At 42.6% G+C, this 17,850-nt stretch overlaps 2 protein-coding genes across 3 annotated transcripts in view; one reads left to right on the top strand and one right to left on the bottom strand.

Moving 5' to 3' along the window:
* The window catches only part of LOC147031992 (zinc-regulated GTPase metalloprotein activator 1-like), a 453,248-nt gene that overhangs the window by 412,796 nt on the left and 22,602 nt on the right, over positions 1 to 17,850 (top strand). The window lies entirely within an intron of this gene.
* LOC147031996 (AP-1 complex subunit mu-1) overlaps positions 1 to 17,850 on the bottom strand; it is a 138,846-nt gene that overhangs the window by 25,828 nt on the left and 95,168 nt on the right. For both annotated transcript variants that reach the window (XM_085869247.1, XM_085869246.1), the window contains 6 exons: positions 15,940 to 16,007; positions 14,035 to 14,165; positions 7,457 to 7,604; positions 7,059 to 7,185; positions 3,709 to 3,851; positions 3,452 to 3,523 (listed from right to left, as the gene is read on the bottom strand). In XM_085869247.1, coding sequence (XP_085725373.1) covers positions 3,452 to 3,523; positions 3,709 to 3,851; positions 7,059 to 7,185; positions 7,457 to 7,604; positions 14,035 to 14,165; positions 15,940 to 16,007 — 689 coding nt within the window. The remainder of the gene's footprint in view (positions 1 to 3,451; positions 3,524 to 3,708; positions 3,852 to 7,058; positions 7,186 to 7,456; positions 7,605 to 14,034; positions 14,166 to 15,939; positions 16,008 to 17,850) is intronic.

A 17,850-nucleotide genomic window follows, 5' to 3' on the forward strand; every position in this document is an offset into this window, starting at 1 on the left:
CTCAGCCCGTAGGTTATTTATTTTTGGGACACAAGTACACTAAATGTCGCACTCAGGGATCCGAAGATAAAACGTACGAGGGGAAACTTACACATGATGGCACACGAAAATTCGACGACTTGGGACGAGTCTGTAAAAAGGGGAGGGGTAGTGTTACGGCTGTGGAAATTCGCAGAACACCATATAGGTCCTTAGTTCAGTTATGCCGATAAGTCTGTGTTCAGTTAGATTTCCCCACCATTGTTCAATGGGATTTATTCGTGTCACCCGGGCTGTGATCTTTGAGTTAGCCTTTTTTCTTTACTATCGTTATTTTGGACCAACCGCAACGCCAGCCACCAACCACCTTCTCCACCACGCCACCTACCAACCACCTTCTCCACCATGCCACCCACCAACCACCTTCTCCACACCACTCACCAGCCACCATGTCAACCACCAACCACCCTCTCCACACCGCCTTCATAACAACGACATCTCCCCACCATCTCCTAAACCGCATCTCCCCCACCCGAATAACATCGCCTCACCTTCAACACCGCAAAGCGCCACCAACCACAACAACCATGATCACCACAACCACCTTCTCGTCAACCGCCAACATCCCCACAGACAACGAACAGCCGCCTTCACAACAACCACACCACCCTCACTACCACTACAAACGCCAGCCACACCACCCTCCCGACCACCACAAACGCCAGCCACACCACCAAGACCACCACAAAACGCCAACCATACCACCACCGCATTTCCACCTCAGCACGGTTGCCAGAGGCCTGGCCTTCGTCGAGGGAAAGCAGGTGATCCCCGTTTCCCCTTCCCCACCAACGAATGGCATCTTCGCTGACAAACGCGGTGGATTTCACCCTGCAAGGGACAAGGGTGAAAACCCAACCCAAGCAATGAAGCAGGCAACGGTGCGAGCATCCCCGATTTTTGGCGGGAAAACGCTTCCTTCTGGAAGTTTCCCGCGTGTTCTGGAAGGAAGGGTGGGAGTTGAGAAGGGGCGGGGCGTGGGTATAAAAAAAAAGAGGAACGCGAGCGCGGAGAAAAAGAGTGGGAGAGTCGTCACCAGGAACGCGAGTGCTGAGGAGAAAATATATCTGTGTCTGTCTCTCCGTCTATATATATATATATATATATATATATATATATATATATATATATATATATATATATATATATATATATATATATATATATATATATATATATATATATATATATATATATATATATATATATATATATATATATATATATCTCTCGGGGTCGGTCGTGACGAGAACGGGATCGAGGTCGGAAGATAGGCGTGAGGAGAGAGAACCGTGAGGGTGGTACGAGCGCGAGGTCGGGTGAAGGAGGACGGAGCCCCAAGAAATCACCACACCGTCACGTTCTCTTTCTTTCTTTTCTGGGTTTTTGTATGTGTGTTTGTGGCGCCATGTCCCTCAAGTAGAACTGTTGTGAAGTGCTTGTGAATAATAAATAATAGACGGTTGTAGTGCTTTGTCTTGCTCGCGTCTTTTCCCTTCCCGCCAATTCCATTGCTTTCCTTTATACGTGCATGTTAGTGTTTTGCATACCTGACTGCATACGTATGCGAATAAATGTGTGTGTTTAAATGTTAACCCGTTTGTTGTGTCCTCTTTCCCCATTGAACTGCCGTATTGCTCTCGGAATTTAGTGGGCTTTTTAATAGCCAATAAAAGAATTGGGTCCAGCGAGGTCTCGCGATAATACACCACTCGGTTATCCCAGAACGGAACGAACCGCTTTAGCGGTTCGTGTCCAAGCAGACCTCGCTGAGGTACGGTCTCTCAGTGGTCTGCCCGAGCGAATACTTAGGTATATCGATAATTCAGCAATTGACCCTGTCATGCGTGGGTAGAGTGTTGACTTGGCCGTGCTGTGCGCTTGGAGCACACCCGTGACTGGTTTCCGGCGTTGTTCCGGATACTCGTGACTGAATTGTCCGTTCGGTGGGCGAGATGGCCGCCATTGGCTAAAGCGACTGTTCACACGCCGGCGGGAGCGAATTCGTAACTATATATATATATATATATATATATATATATATATATATATATATATATATATATATATATATATATATATATATATATATATATATATATATATATATATATTATTTTTGACATTGCACACGACGGCACACACATTGATTGTGTGGACGGCACACACTGGCGGTGGTGTGGACGGCACACACATTTTGACTGAGCATGGTGGAAAATGAGAAGGGCATTCTTCCACGTCACCAGATACGCCTCCTCCCACATAATTACATAATTATACTTACTTTTACCAAAGTTTAATTTAAATCCTTGAACCTAAAATCAAAATATTAAATAATTCTCGCTGCCAAACCATGCGTCCAATTAGGTTGAAATTTAAAACATATATTCCCCTTGACTACTACATCATAATTGCGATGTTTCATATCAATTAATAAAGCGGTTCAAGAGAAATAATTTTTAAAAGATTTTCATGCAATCAAATATGGCTGCCAAACAATGTGAGCTGTTATTTATTCGTGAACAACCTGGTATCCCCAAGATTTGGGGAACATGTGTGTGAAGTTTCCCCTCAATCTGTCTGGCTGTTCTGAAGATGATTTTTAAAGGTTTTAGCGTAAATCCAATATGGCTGCTAAGCAATGTGACCTATGATGTCTTCGGTGAACTTTTTGTTCCTCCTGGATAAGCGATCATACTTGTAAAGTTTCGCCTCGATCTGCTCAGCTGTTTCGGAGATGAAGATTTCTGAAGGTTTTTATGCGAAAAACAATATGGCTGCCAAACCACGTGACCGATGATGTCATCCACCCCCCCCCCCCCAATCCAATTTAGCTCGAGATTACCCTCAAACATTTTCATACTGATCGGACAAATAATTCAATGTACGCAATTATGACATCATAATGAAGCCACCTATGACATCATCAAACTCGATGGTATTCATGGAGTACTTACCCTGCAGTCTTGAGAAGGACTTGGTGCAAAGTGTTGTTTTTTTTGGTTGTTTTTGTTTTTTCTTTGATCCAATATGGCTGCTCGACCACATCATCTTTATCAAACCATATGTCCCACAGGTTGTTGATCAATTCATTAAATTTTGCATTGATCAGTGAAGCGGTTTCTCCTACGAAGATTTTCAAAGATTTTCCCTTCAATCAAATATGGCTGCCAGACCGCATGACATGATTTTGCAAGTAACAAGGATGAAAACATAACCTTTGTCGACGTTCGGTGGTGGAGGTAATTATCCAAGTTTGAACAGTTAAACACTACTGTACTGTAAAAAGTATACTTTCTAGATTCTGAATGCATCAGATCATCCAAAATTTTAGCAATTGCAAATGTGCAGTAATCATGAGCACTGTACATCACGTTTGCTCAACCGAACCCTATAGCTTAAGCAGGCATACCTTAATCATGATCTCCACTCGGCTGTGCAAGTGCTTCTCAATGACTGACTCAATCCAAATCAAAGGCTTCACCTGCAACAAACAACAAAAAAAAATTCTTCAAATGTTAATCTACTTGTCTACCAAATTGGCTTTGAACGAGTCGAGAAAGCCAAATAATTTCAGAAACGTTTGACTCAACCTGAATGGAGATTACTCCACGATTAACAATATCTTACACCTAAACCAAGACAATCTAGAAAGATATATAATCTTACGTGAGTGTTCAGACGATAAGACATCAATTCAAACTCCCCATCTGGTGGAATGAATGAGATCGTCCGATCATTCTCAAAACGAGAGAGGCGCACACACTGGTGGAACTTCACATCCTCAAGCTCCACCGCTTTGCTTTTCCCTCCTTGGTAAGTGAAGAGGACATCTCAAATTCACTTCTTATAAACATCATCAAAAATTTATAAAACAGCAATAATTTTAAAATAATAATACTATCCTTCATGTTGCAAATCTATCTTAGTGGTGGTGCTGCATCATACTCAAAATATGAAAATGGGGCATCTGAAGACCGGCTATCGGCTTCTCATCAATTATGCCAACTACTAATCAAGATTAGTACTGTATGTGATTGCAGCAGGGATGGCAGGATAGCTTGGAGGTGTGCACACTCGTATTTGAATCTTGGCCCAGATATAAACTCTCATATTATGGTGTTTCAGATGCAGAGCGAGGCATCAATGTGTGTGCCGTCCATCGTATGGACACTAAGCCAGAGGACCTGTCTGCCAGCACTGGTTGTTCGAAGTTGTGAAGGATACCACGGTGTGTCTTGTGAAGAAGAGTTATCACCAGCACTCAGGCCAGATTCCAAATTCCTGCCACATCCAGTTTTATGTCAAGCCTCTGTTATGGTGTTAAAAAATAAATAAATAAACCTGACTCCAACAACTTTAGTTAAGTGAACTAAACATGACTTTCATCAAGCGACTTCCACATACCTTCGAACAACACCTCACTCTCCCTGCTGCAAAGCATGCACACCCACTCACAGCAACACAAACTGTCCACACGACGCGCAAACACATACACAACTAGAGGGGGAGCACTCGGGAGAGTGCAAAACCTCCACCACCAATACTGCTAGGTCACTCAAGTGAACCTTATATCTTACTCATTAAATATGATGTCAACAGTGCTGACAGTACTGTTGACTGACAGCGGGTAGGCAGGCGGCACGAGGGAGGGCAGGCAGGCAGGTGGCGCGAGGGAGGGCAGGCAGGCGTTGTGAGGTGGGCGGGCAAGCAGGCAGCGTGAGGGCGGCGGCGGGCAGGCAGGAGGCGGTCAGGCAGGTGGCGCGAGGGCAGGCGGGCAGCGCGAGGGGGGCGGCGAGCAGGCAGGAGGCGGCGCGAGGGGATGGGCGGGCAGGCGGGCGGGCAGCATGGGGGGGATGGGCGGGCGGGCAGCATGAGGGGGGCGGCAGGTGGGCAGTGCGAGATGGCGGTGGGCAGCGCGAGGCTGGGAGGGCAGCGCGGGCTCGGGAAGGGAGGGAAAGGGAAGGCAGTGTAAGGGGAAGGGGAGGGCGATAAATGCGCTCAAACAGAAACATTTTCTTTTTAACTGCTGGGTTCAATAAATTAAACCAGGCGGGAGCATTGAAACCAAGGTATACATCTCGCAAATTCAAAACTAAACAGTCAGTCCTTAACAGTCCCCTTAACAGTATGGGAGGGGTGGAAAAGCAGGGAGAAGAGGGAGATGAGAGAGAGAGAGAGAAAGAGAGGTGGAAGAGTGCATAAGGGGTGACGGTGAGGGGGAGAGACTGAGAGTGAGTGAGGGGTGGGGGGGGAGACAGGGAGAGAGAAAGAGAAAACAGGGGATGGAGGAAAAGGGGGGATTCAGGGAGATGTGACATCCAGTTTGATGGCACACATTGATGAATCACCCTGCCTATGAAACACCAGGATGACAGTGTATAGATGGGTTAGGATTTTTTACCCAGCTTAGACAACTTAGAGCGAGCGTGCATACCTTTCAGCTTTCCTGCCGTGATGTTAACGAAGTGCTTCATTTATTTATGCTGAAGTGACGGGTCGTATCATGAAAGAAGATCATATAAAAAGGGGAAATGTGGCGTAAAAAAGGCGCATTTTGAGGGAGCTAGCAACTGCCAAATAACACTGCAGAACAACACGGGGCCAACACAGGCAAGTGGCCCCTGAGCATTGTTCAAAATCGATCGACATACAGTATTCAGTGACAGTGCGAATATTGTAGAGTACTCACGAAGTGGCTTAAGCACTCCAACAAAACGGTTAAGGAAGGGCTGGCTTGGCGAGCGATGAGCAATCGCCAAGTCGTCATATTAAACACACACCTCTTGGAGACACCCAAAATATCAAACTATGTCCGAATTAGACACTTTTCTTTCGCAGTAGGAAGTGCTGCCAAGTTGAATTCTGGAGCGTAAATTTTGTGATTCGTTTTAGTTTAAGAGATTCGAGGTTATGGCTTGTGGGGGAAATGAAATAAAGCCATGAATGCTGGCATCTCCGGGTGTTTATGAGCATTGCAATGTATCCAGAGATTCGTAGGTATGATAATCAGGCATTCGATAATGAGTGAGGAAAGAGAGAGAAAAAAAAAAACAATCGTTCAGAAATCATTGCGGCCTGTTCTAAACCAAGGTATGGTTGGTTGAGCAGGCCAAAAAAATGGCGAATTAAGACCCCAGCAAAGTAACCAAGAATTTGCCTTGAGGGAGAGCGAGGTGGCTGAGAATGAGTCTGACAAAGGAAGTAATTAAATAAGGCCATTAACTATCTTCAAAAGGGGTGTTTTAATTCACCAAAACAACCAATTTTTACTCATGCACTTCCTTGAATTTCCCTTCGTATGCATGCAAAGTTTCAGGGTGCAAGGTTTCACGGTTTTGGAGTTATGGACACACACACACACACACACACACACACACACACACACACACACACACACACACACACACACACACACACACACACACACACACACACACACACACACACACACACACACACACACACACACACACGAACAGCTCCAATGGCTTCAGTGCTTCACTGGTGACTCATGATCTGCCATACTTTGCTTCAAAATGTTTCGCCCATTCTCTTCGTATAATGTGATATCTTCTTCTTCTTCTTCTTCTTCTTCTTTCAGCTGCTCCCGTTAGGGGTCGCCACAGCGGATCATCCGTATGATCCGCATAGTGATTTGGCACATGTTTTACGCCGGATGCCCTTCCTGACGCAACCCTGGTCGTCTCTTATGACACAGGGATATGGTACACCTATTTTAACCGGGGTATACACCGGCCCAGTACACTGGTACTCATTTCGCCGACCTCGGAAGGATGACAGGCTGAGTCAACCCCCTGGTGTAATAATTCAGTGGTCCAACGGGGCTTGAACTCAGGACCTTTTGGATCCCAAGCCGCTGCCCTAACCACTGCGCCAACACCAGGCATTTCGTATAATCTGATATATAGAAGGTTAAAGTTGTTTCCAACACCTTCGTCTGATTTTAAGATATTATAGCCTATGCTTCTATTTTGGAAGAGTTTGTGGGAGCTTACGCCCAGTATTCTCAAAGAGAACTTTGTCGTTGAGGCCGAGGCGTAGTTCAGGCATGCCAGATAAAAAGACACGCATCTTGATGGAGCCCACAATCTCACTGCGTAGAACGTTTCCATTGGCACTGACCTGTGCACAGACAGTAGGTTATGTTAATAGGGCAAAATATCTTACAGCCCATGTCTACATTTATAATGGGCCATTTCCATTATAGTGTCAAGAAAGTAGAGCAAGTATAGCTGAGCTTCAATCAAAAATAGTCATAAAAAGGAATTCCAATTGAAAGCGGTTGACATCATTTAAAGAAGACTGCTACTGTTTGTGCATCGCAAAAAATAAAAAAAAAAATAAAAAAAAAAACTTAGAATAAACCTCCCCCCCTAAAAAAACAACAACATACCAGCAGATTTACAGACTCTATTACATCGAGGAAGACCTCATTCTTGCGGTACTTAATCCCTTCAGAGCGCCAAGACACAGCATTGGTGACGGTAGCTGGAGGGCGAGGTGCACCGACATCTAGCTTGTGGCCCTCTTGTGTGATGTATCTGAGAGTGTGTACAGGGTATAAAGTCCATCAACCTGTTTATACATTTAAATACCACAATATTATATTGTTAAGAATCTTCTGGGATTATCATTTTCATTGACCTATGCTTTGCACAGTCATAGGAAAGTGCAGGGAACTAGAAAGACACTCAAAAGAGCACACACCTCCAACAGCCTAAACAATTTAGGTTTTGTATCCCACAGATAGGCCCGATCTGGATCCGGACCTTAATCAAAATCTACTCGGCTTGTTCTTGTCACATAACCAACTCATTCTCCTTGCTTTGTCATAACTAGTCCATAACTTTTTCAGATATCATGCTACATATCATTTTGGCCCCATCTCTCAATGGTGAAGAATCACGTAAAAAAAAAAATATATATATATATATATTTTACAAAATTCTCCGATCCAGATCCGGATTCAAATTCGGATCTTCACCAAAATCAAATCAATTTGTCCTCGTCATACACCGAACTTGTCCACAAAGTTTCGTCTGAATCCGTCAATAAATTTGAGATATCGTGCTGTATATCGTTTTTGGCCCCATCTCTGAATGGTGAAGAATCATTAAACAAGCTGGTAGGCGGCGATAGGTCACCGAGCATGGAAACCATAAGATATAGAGCAAAATGGACGTAATATCGTGGATAGGGAATTATGATTCCCTATCCGCAATTATGATTCCCTTAAGATTATGCATATCAAATCTCATCCAGTTCCATCTGCTGATAACGACTCAGTAGCCATTTGAATGAAAAATACCAAAAATGCGGTTTGAAATAGGAAATCCCCAAAGTTCGAGGGGGTGCTGTGGGTGAACAAAGATCTAAATCGAAAATCCAGCTCGATCGTTTGTGCACAATGTATTCCAGACGATTAGTGTGAATTTTCATGACCATAACCCGAGGAGGAGTAGCATTTGGCGCAAAGGCACCTCCAGTTCTCGCATATTATCGATTTTTGCACTAATTGACCTTTGACCCCTGACCTTAGCGAAATCGGTCAATATGTCCTGAGGCAAAGTTGTCGTACTCATTGAGTACCATGAACCTGCAAAGTTTCATTCGTATCAATGCACTCACTTGGTCGCTAAGGGGCCTTCAACTTTCGCCAATTTTCGCGCATACCCTAATTGTAGGGGGTGCTGCGGGTAAAGTATTCCATACATCACAAAAACCGGAATATATTTGATAGAGCATCACCTGTAGATAATTCGTGCCAAATTTCATAACCCGACGTGGGATGATGGCTTTCGGAATTGATTTCGCGTGAACGGTACCGATTTTGAAGGTTTTTCGATTGTTGCTAGGGAACCAAAGCGTCCCAAGAAACCATCACAATTTCCAAAGCACTAGGTCATAAGATGTACCTACCACCCGAGTTTGGTCAAAATCCGCCCAAGTTTACTACCAATTATGCTGATGACAAACTAACAAACATCCAAACAGATAGAATTACTGACAATAAGGGTCACCTATTTCAGCGACCCAAAAATTACAGTATCCAGATTCGGATCTTTACCAAAACCTAATCAATTTGTCCGTGTCAAACACCCAACCTGTTCACAACGTTTGAGATATCCTGCTCAAACGCCAACAAAATAAACAAGAGCGCAAGTGAGCACAATATACGCCCGAAAAAGTCTCTGTCACACACACACGCACACACAATTATATATTCAAACACGTCAATTTATGAAGAACAAGAAGGTATATACAGAATTGTGCTACGACATGGAAAACAGCATCCTGGTTGCCATGGCAACCACTTTAGATGACGAACGTATGTTGCAACACACCGTCTCCACAGTCTGTACCTATGTACCAAATATGAAACGTGAAAGTTTAAAACTTTGAGAGTTAGAGTGCGGACAGGAATGAACGGACAGACAGACGGACGGACGGACGACCGGTATCACATAATACATATATATATATATATATATATATACATACATACATACACACTATATAAATGGCAGTCCTTCTGTCTGTGTCTGTTTTTTTGTGACGAATAAGCTTCTAGACCAGTAAACCGATCTTGATGAAACTTTACACATATATAGAACTAACATTCAGCTCCAGGATGCGCTAAGTGGCTCTCCATAAAAATGAAAAAATATATATATTAAAAAAAATACATATATATATAAATAAAATAAATAAAATTTCCATTAGACAAAAAAAATGGCTTTCGAATAGTGTGCCAGCGTATTAATCATAACAAAAGGCTTCATGGTTAAAAACGCTAGGGTTTTTTGAAATACAAAATGTTCGTATTCGTTGACTTTTAAACATACACATTCTCCTGTTATTTGAATTCTCGTACTGCACGCGCACGGCAACAGCTAACTGCTGATCGATCTGCTCATGAAAGAGCCAGGCAAGTGGAGTCAGCTGCAGAGAGAGAGATAGAGATAGAGATAGAGATAGAGATAGAGATAGAGATAGAGATAGAGATAGAGATAGAGATAGAGATAGAGAGAGTCATCTTACTGCTGATATATCTGCTAATCTACTATATAAATGGCAGTCCTTCTGTCTGTCACCAATAAGCTCTGAGACCAGTGAACCGATCTTGATGAAACTTTACACACATATAGACCTGACATTCAGCTCCAGGATGCGCTAAGTGGCTTTCCATAAAAATGAAAAAAAATAGATATGTATTAAAAAAAAAAATGGTTTTCGAATAGTGCGCCGGAATATTAATCGTAACAAAAGGCTTAATGGTTAAAAACGCTAGAGTTTTTTAAAATACAAAAATGTTCGTATTCGTTGATTTTTTAAACATACACATTCTCCTCCTGTTATTTGAATTCTCAAACTGCACACGCAAGGCAACAGCTAACTGCTGATAGATCTGCTCATGAAAGAGCCAGGCAAGCTGAGTCAGCTGCAGAGAGAGAGAGAGAGAGAGAGAGAGAGAGAGAGAGAGAGAGAGAGAGAGAGAGAGAGAGAGAGAGAGAGAGAGAGAGAGAGAGAGAGAGAGAGAGAGAGAGAGAGAGAGAGAGAGAGAGAGAGAGAGAGAGAGAGAGAGAGAGAGAGAGAGAGAGAGAGAGAGAGAGAGAGAGAGAGAGAGAGAGAGAGAGAGAGAGAGAGAGAGAGAGAGAGAGAGAGAGAGAGAGAGAGAGAGAGAGAGAGAGAGAGAGAGAGAGAGAGAGAGAGAGAGAGAGAGAGAGAGAGAGAGAGAGAGAGAGAGAGAGAGAGAGAGAGAGAGAGAGAGAGAGAGAGAGAGAAAAAAAGAGTCATCTTACTGCTGATATATGTGCTCATGAAAGAGGCATGCAAGCAGAGTCGGCTGCAGAGAGAGAGTCGTTTTACTGCTGATATATCTGCTCATGAAAGAGCCAGGCAAGCGGAGTCGGCTGCAGAGAGAGAGAGAGTCGCCTTACTGCTGATATATCTGCTCATGAACGAGCCAGGCAAGCAGAGTCGGCTGCAGAGAGAGAGCGTCGCCTAACTGTAAATAGAGCGTCACACCGATGGGCGAGAGAAGCACAAAACTCACGTTCCAGCTTTCTAGGTCCGGGTTTTGGCAGGACATCGACAGTTGCCACTGCTGCTAGAAACATTGAGTGGCTCAAGACCGCCTTCAACTATGACCTCTCTGAGGATTACGGCAGCATAAAGCCTTCCTTCCATAAATCTGAGGAATAAAAGAAGCCTTCCCAATTTTCTCCATACAACTAATGCCTCAGTCTAACTAGCATGAGGAAAATAGGGCAGATTTCCCGGGTACTTCAGCTCGTGTGTGTATATATATATATATACACATACATATATATATATATATATATATATATATATATATATATATATATATATATATATATATATATATATATATATATATCGGGCGTATAAAAAAACAGACAGACGCGAAAACAAATCTCTGTCCACCTATTTTGTTTCTGCAAAAAAAAAAATTAAACGGGAAATCTGTTTATCGAGGCCGACGGGCGATCCGCCCGTCGAGCGCCGCATCAAGGCCGACGGGCGATCCGCTTGGAAGACTTTGCGAGTGAAATGGAATTATATTCGCCATTTCTGATGCAAGAATCTACCTCGTAAGAATGGCGAATGAAATGGTTGATAGTTGATAATGACAGGGGATGGAGGTGGGTGGCTGCCATAAAAATCATGGCAAAGTTAAAATGCTCCCACCACAAATGAAAAATGTCACTAGTGGAAACAGAAAGCCAACAAAGCAATGCGTTTTCCAGAAATAAAAGTTTCCGTTTTTGCTGCTGAACGTTGAGCTCATTGTGTAGTTGCATTAATGCTTCAGTCACATTTGGCTCGGCCGTAGATTTTTTAGACCCTACGGCCGCCACTTGCAATTATAGGGCGGCCGCAGTATTTCCATGGTCACACAATGTGGCAGTCACATATGTTTTTATTTTTCGGGTAGCCGTATGGGGTATTTAGAAATTGTGGAGACCGAAAACGTGGGGGTGCCGTACGGTCTTTAATTTGATGTCGCACGGTGACCTTAGGGCGTCCCTGCGGCGGCCATAGAATTTTAAAGGCAGACGCTAGGTAGCCTCAAGGTGCCCGCAAGGCGACCCTAAGGTGAACATAATTTTTTTTTGGGGGGGGGGGGGGTTGGCCAAATTCATTTTGCATTGATAAGAGCCTACGGCAGCCGCACGAATAACGCAAGCCCACCGTACGCCCTACGTACGGTCGACGTGGAACACATCTACGTCATGGCTACGGCTTGTCGAATTGCTACAGCCAACCTAGAAAATGAAAAAAAATTACCCCCGTGTGGGGGTGACGATCATCTCTATAATACCACAAGTTCTCAATGTTCAGTTCAGGTAACCGCGAAACAGTCCAAACTAACCGTTTCGATTGAAATAGTTCACAGAGATACACCAGGATAATACTACTAATGACGTAATTAATAAATATGTATTGTTCATTTAGTACCCAGATTAACACATCAGAATGACCAGTAAGTGCAATACGTGGTTTTCCGGTCCGTCCACTCTCTGGGGACATTTCACTTCCGGTTGTAGAAAAAAAAAAACGAAAAAATAGGCTTAGCTCTCGGAGATAATGATAATCCTGTAGATCATTCTTCACTGATTATAATGCAACTTTCAGAATGAAAATTGGTCAAGTATTTATAGAGATATTGAGGTTTGAAAAATCGTTAGAGCCAGCAAATTCATTAATTCCACAGAAGTTTCGTGACACTGCACCAAGTAATATGTCAGGTATGAAAAAAACATTTTGAATGCCAGATTCATTAATTATTAATTCATTAATTATGGAATGTACTCATTGATATATTAATCAGAAAGCCCGAAGCATGGAGCATAATTTATCACTTATCCCCTCATCCGGGATCCGTGGCTTCGCCCCACAGCCTGCAGCCCTATGTCCGCCGGTGATTATGTTAGATATCGGCACGATCGAGAGGAGCCTGCGAATCATCCCTGCTGATGCACTGAATTGATGCAATCGTTCGGCCAGAATATTCGTTGTCAAGATGTTGCGTGATTAAATCACCAATACAGTCACTCAAATTTATACCGCCGACATACTTCTTAACAATCACCTTCGCCCCAGAAACCACAGTCAATCTGAACCACGCTGGCCAGTGCTCAGACGCCATGACCGGACTACTGCGCAGTTTGGTTAAAGATGACTTGGCATTTTGGCGCGCGCGCACGAAATTATATTTTGAAAATAAATGCCGACGTTTACATTTCGGGTTTTGAAACTTTTGCACCTTCGGCGGAAAATGTATAAATATAAAAGGCTAAAAATGTGTTTAATATGTATATTTCATTTCTCCTTCCTTCTTTGCGAATCGCATCGGCGTTTTTGACCATCTTCCGGATCACGTGACGATCAAACGGGAAGGAAATTCAAAAATCTGTCCGGTTAGATACAAGATAATATTTTTTACTATCATAATCAATAAACAGTTGCCGAATATCTTGTAAAATGGCAGACTAGATAGGTTTTGAAAATGGCGATTTTTATAACTTACGTGACCTCGTCCCTGACCTTGAACCCGGACAAAAGTTGTATCGTTGTGCAACACTCATCAACCTCTACCCGCATACTAAGTTTCATCAAGATCGGAAAGAAAAATTGTTGACGGACGTATGGACGGACACTTGGTCCGGCTTTATTAGGTCATCTCGGTAGAAATGACCTAAAAAGTTATAACTCCATGCTTTAATTCCACGGACACCCCTACGGCCTGTAAAAGATAGCCATACGGCGTAGGGCCACCCTGAGGCCACCTCAGTAACTCTGCAGCCGCCGCACGTTTCTGTCAATTCGGGGGGGGGGGGGTACAGCCGCCGTATTCGAGCCGTAGAGCAAATGTGACTCATGCTTTACACTGCACCAGGAAAGACACATGGTCCCTCACATCAAGATTCAACTGCAGGGACTCACTCTTGCAGTATCTTGCTATCAGTTGTCTGTGGAAAACCAAAATCCATCAGCTCGTCAAGTAACTCGTAAATAATCACAAAATTGTCCCGAATGCTCTCCTCTTCAAGCTCTTTGAAATACTCAGTAAACACCTGCAGGAAGACACATCTTATGTTTAAGGAGCTGCAGCTGATGGGTTATTCCATGTCAAATCAACAAGCAATGGTTTCAACCTCCTTCAATTTGAATGAATTTCAACAAACTTATTGGCTGAATTGAAAAGTTTACCTTTCAGGATTTTAGGTCTGAAAGCAAAATAGCTTCCGAGATATTGCATGTTAAAGAAAAAACAATTTAGTGCCATTTATGGTCATCTCAAAAGCATCTTTTGATCCATCTTTGGCCCTAATTTATTGATCTGAAGATTATTTTTGGCTTAAATGAAAGCTGATAATAAATTGATATGCATTTAATTGCAGTTGGACGATATTCTATACCAAAGGTCACCTTCCCGACCTTTCTACCCTAGTGTTACTTTCCCCTATCAAGAGTGTTGCAATCCTTTTGAGAGCCATGGATGGAGAACTAGTAGCTTGTAAACAATTTCAAGAAAAACAAGTGAGGGTCCCATCACTTGGGTTTCAATTTGGAAAAACATAAGAGAAAAATATATTGTGTACTCATTGCCAAATATGTGCAGAAGACACAAGAGGATCACAACTGGTTCTGAAACTGGGACCACAATTCAAGTACAAGAGGAAGCTGGGTCATGGAGGAATTAATGTTGGGAGCGATGCGTTTGTTGATGTGGTATCATAATTAAAAAAAAAAGCAATGGAAAAAATAAAAATAAAAAAAAGGTCAAAAGGTATCAGGTGGTGGGTAACTGCAATGAAATAAAACCTTATCCCATCAATTCACCAGCATATCATGGTATTTACATGTACAGTACATGTTGGGCTGGCAAGATAGCCAAGAGGCATGCACTCTCGCAGCTGAGGCATCTCATCTTGAATCTCAGCCCAGCTATCATCCTGATGTTTTGATGGTAGGGTGAGGGATCAATGTGTGTGCCATCCCTCGGATGGACGGTAAATGGGAATCCTGTCTGTCGGCATTAGTTGGTGGAAGTTAAACACCCCACAGTGTATTTTGCGAAAAGTACGGGAGCTATTGCTGGCACCATAGCCAAATTCAAAATTCATGCCCATATGTACAAGGGGCACTGCGTCACCGGCACAACCCCCTCAGCCAATGATGCTACTGACAGTGGTATGCTGCATACAAAAGAAGAAAAAGAACATGTACGTGTTGCTGCATGCAAGGAAACATTGGCACACAGAGAACCCATCTAATGTGCATGATGTATCCCTTTCGTCGAACACAAAATCTACATCTGGTTTATTAAACTTCCACAAGCGATCTTTGTATATACAAAAACTAAATACACTTGGGGACCACCAAGAAAAAGTGTAACTGCAGAAAACTGCCAAATATTACTCCGATACTGTAGTTTTATAAATCAGAAACTTAGCTTGATAAATATTTTTATTTATCCAACAATTTCAAAGCTTATAATTTGGGGAAATAAAGGCAAGACAGTTTCAGAATTTCAAATATCAAGCAAATGCAGTAAATTGAAATCCGACAGCATTTTTCATCGTCACAGTCTCAATGAAAAAAAGGAAACGCAGTTTCAAATCAATTGAAAAAGGAACTTGAATAACAAAAAAGCAAAGATCGAGTCATTAGGAGAAACCTGATAAGGATTCGGGTTTTAACTGCTACTCCTCTACCCCCAAACCCATCCAATGTTCAGCCAAGTGAGCCTTATTCAAAAAACGTTTTTTGTAAGAATTCACTTCTCCAAGGCTTAAATGCAGCAAGTATGACAAATTCAAAGCACTATATGCATTATTCACTTACCTGGACCACCTTGTAAAGGAAAGCAAAGACCAGAGCTACGTTTGCATTTTTCTTTGTTGTTGCAACAACTGAGGAAAACAGTCAAGGAATGAATGGGTAAAACATTTAAATCGTAACAAATTAATTGCTCTGGGAAGGGGAAAAAAATTATACATCCAACAAATCCTCTTTTGATTTCTTTCGCGAATAGAGTCACCATTATTGTTATGGATTGTGAAAGCATACAGGCTTTGGAAAACGATTTGCAATGGCACCCAGACATATTGACATCAAAACATGCTTACTGCAAGAAATTGGAGGATCCAGCCAAGATTTCATTAGTTTATTTCAATACAAGCAAATACAACTCATCGCTTCACTGACGGGGATATTTAGAGGGAGGGAGGGAGAGAGAGGAGGGAGGGAGGGGAGAGGAGGGAGGGGGCAGAGTGGAGGGAGAGGGCAGAGGGGAGGGAGGGAGAGAGGAGGAAAGGGGAAAGAAAGGAGGGAATATTATATTATAATATTATATTATTAAAGAATATTTAAAAAAAAAAATAAATAAATAAATAAAAAAAAACATTCCTGGGAATATTACTACAAACAAACTACAGTTGGAAGTTGTCTGGTGCTCAATGACGATCCTCAAAAAAACCCTCGGACCAAAAACTTGAGAGAAAATAAATAAATAAATAAATAAAAACTTCACACCTTGGTCCATGATGCGTGACCGCCTTTCCCGAAACGAAAGTACAGTAGATACTTTGAGACCTGGGAGGACTCCATTCCACATATGGAGTTAACAACCAACAAACACCCACACACGGGCAAAGTGCCATTGTGGTAATACAGTAAATATACACACACGTGCAAATGTACACACACATAAAGTACATAAAAACGACAAACAATTTACCTTTAAACAGAGTTCTTTGAAAGAGGAATTCAAGTGGGAAATTAGTGAAATTCAAATCAAAACTAGGAGGGCACTCAGTAGAGCGCATGCCTTCGCCACACAATGCCTGATCCAGGAGAACATATTGGGCCCAATATATTTTTGAAATATCATGCTGTATATAGTATTTGGCCCCATCTCTCGATGGTGAAGAATCACTTTAATAATTAAATAATTCTTGCATCAGGATCTGGATTCGGATCTTCACAAACATCGAATCAATTCATCCTTGTCACACACCCAACCAGTCCACCAAGTTTCATCTGAATCCATCCACAAATTTTTGAGATATTGTGCTTTGCAGCATTTTTGGCCCCATCTCTCAATGGTGAAGAATCACTTTAAAAATTCTAATAGCTGGATCCGGATCTTCACCAAAATCTAAACAGTTCGTCCTTGTTCCACATCCAACTGCTCCACCACATTTCATCCGAATCCATACACAACTTTTTGAGATATACTGCACACAGACAGACAGAGAGGGGTGAAAACATAACCTCCTTCCATCTGCAGTGACACAGGTAAATATATCAAGCCACAGAACACAAAATGTCAGTCTATGCCTTCACAGCAAGAACAAACATGGCAAACACGTGGTCGGATGGACCTTATTGTTTTCATATATGTATTGATGTCGAAGTTAGGGGTGGATTATGAAAGATCACACATAAAGGTTAAACAAAGCGATATCCTGTGAAAAATAAAATTGCACAATTTCAGCGGATGAGACAACTCCCGAGGCACCCACCACAAGACAGCGTGGGACCCAACACAGTCGGAACCGTACGTCCAATCAATGTATTAGATTGAAAGCACAGGTACTTTTACTGAAACGAACAAAGCAGCTTGGAGAGTGCTTACCAAGTGGCTTTAGCACCCAAACAAGCACTCCAACGAAATGGTTAAGAAGGAACGGCAGGATTGGCAAGCAATGGGAGATCATGGATTGGTCATATTAAACACTTCCCGGAAACGCC

Source organism: Eptatretus burgeri, chromosome 2 (genome assembly GCF_056783735.1).
Source record: "Eptatretus burgeri isolate ZD-2024b chromosome 2, Ebu_testis_v1, whole genome shotgun sequence".
Lineage (NCBI taxonomy): Eukaryota > Metazoa > Chordata > Myxini > Myxiniformes > Myxinidae > Eptatretus > Eptatretus burgeri.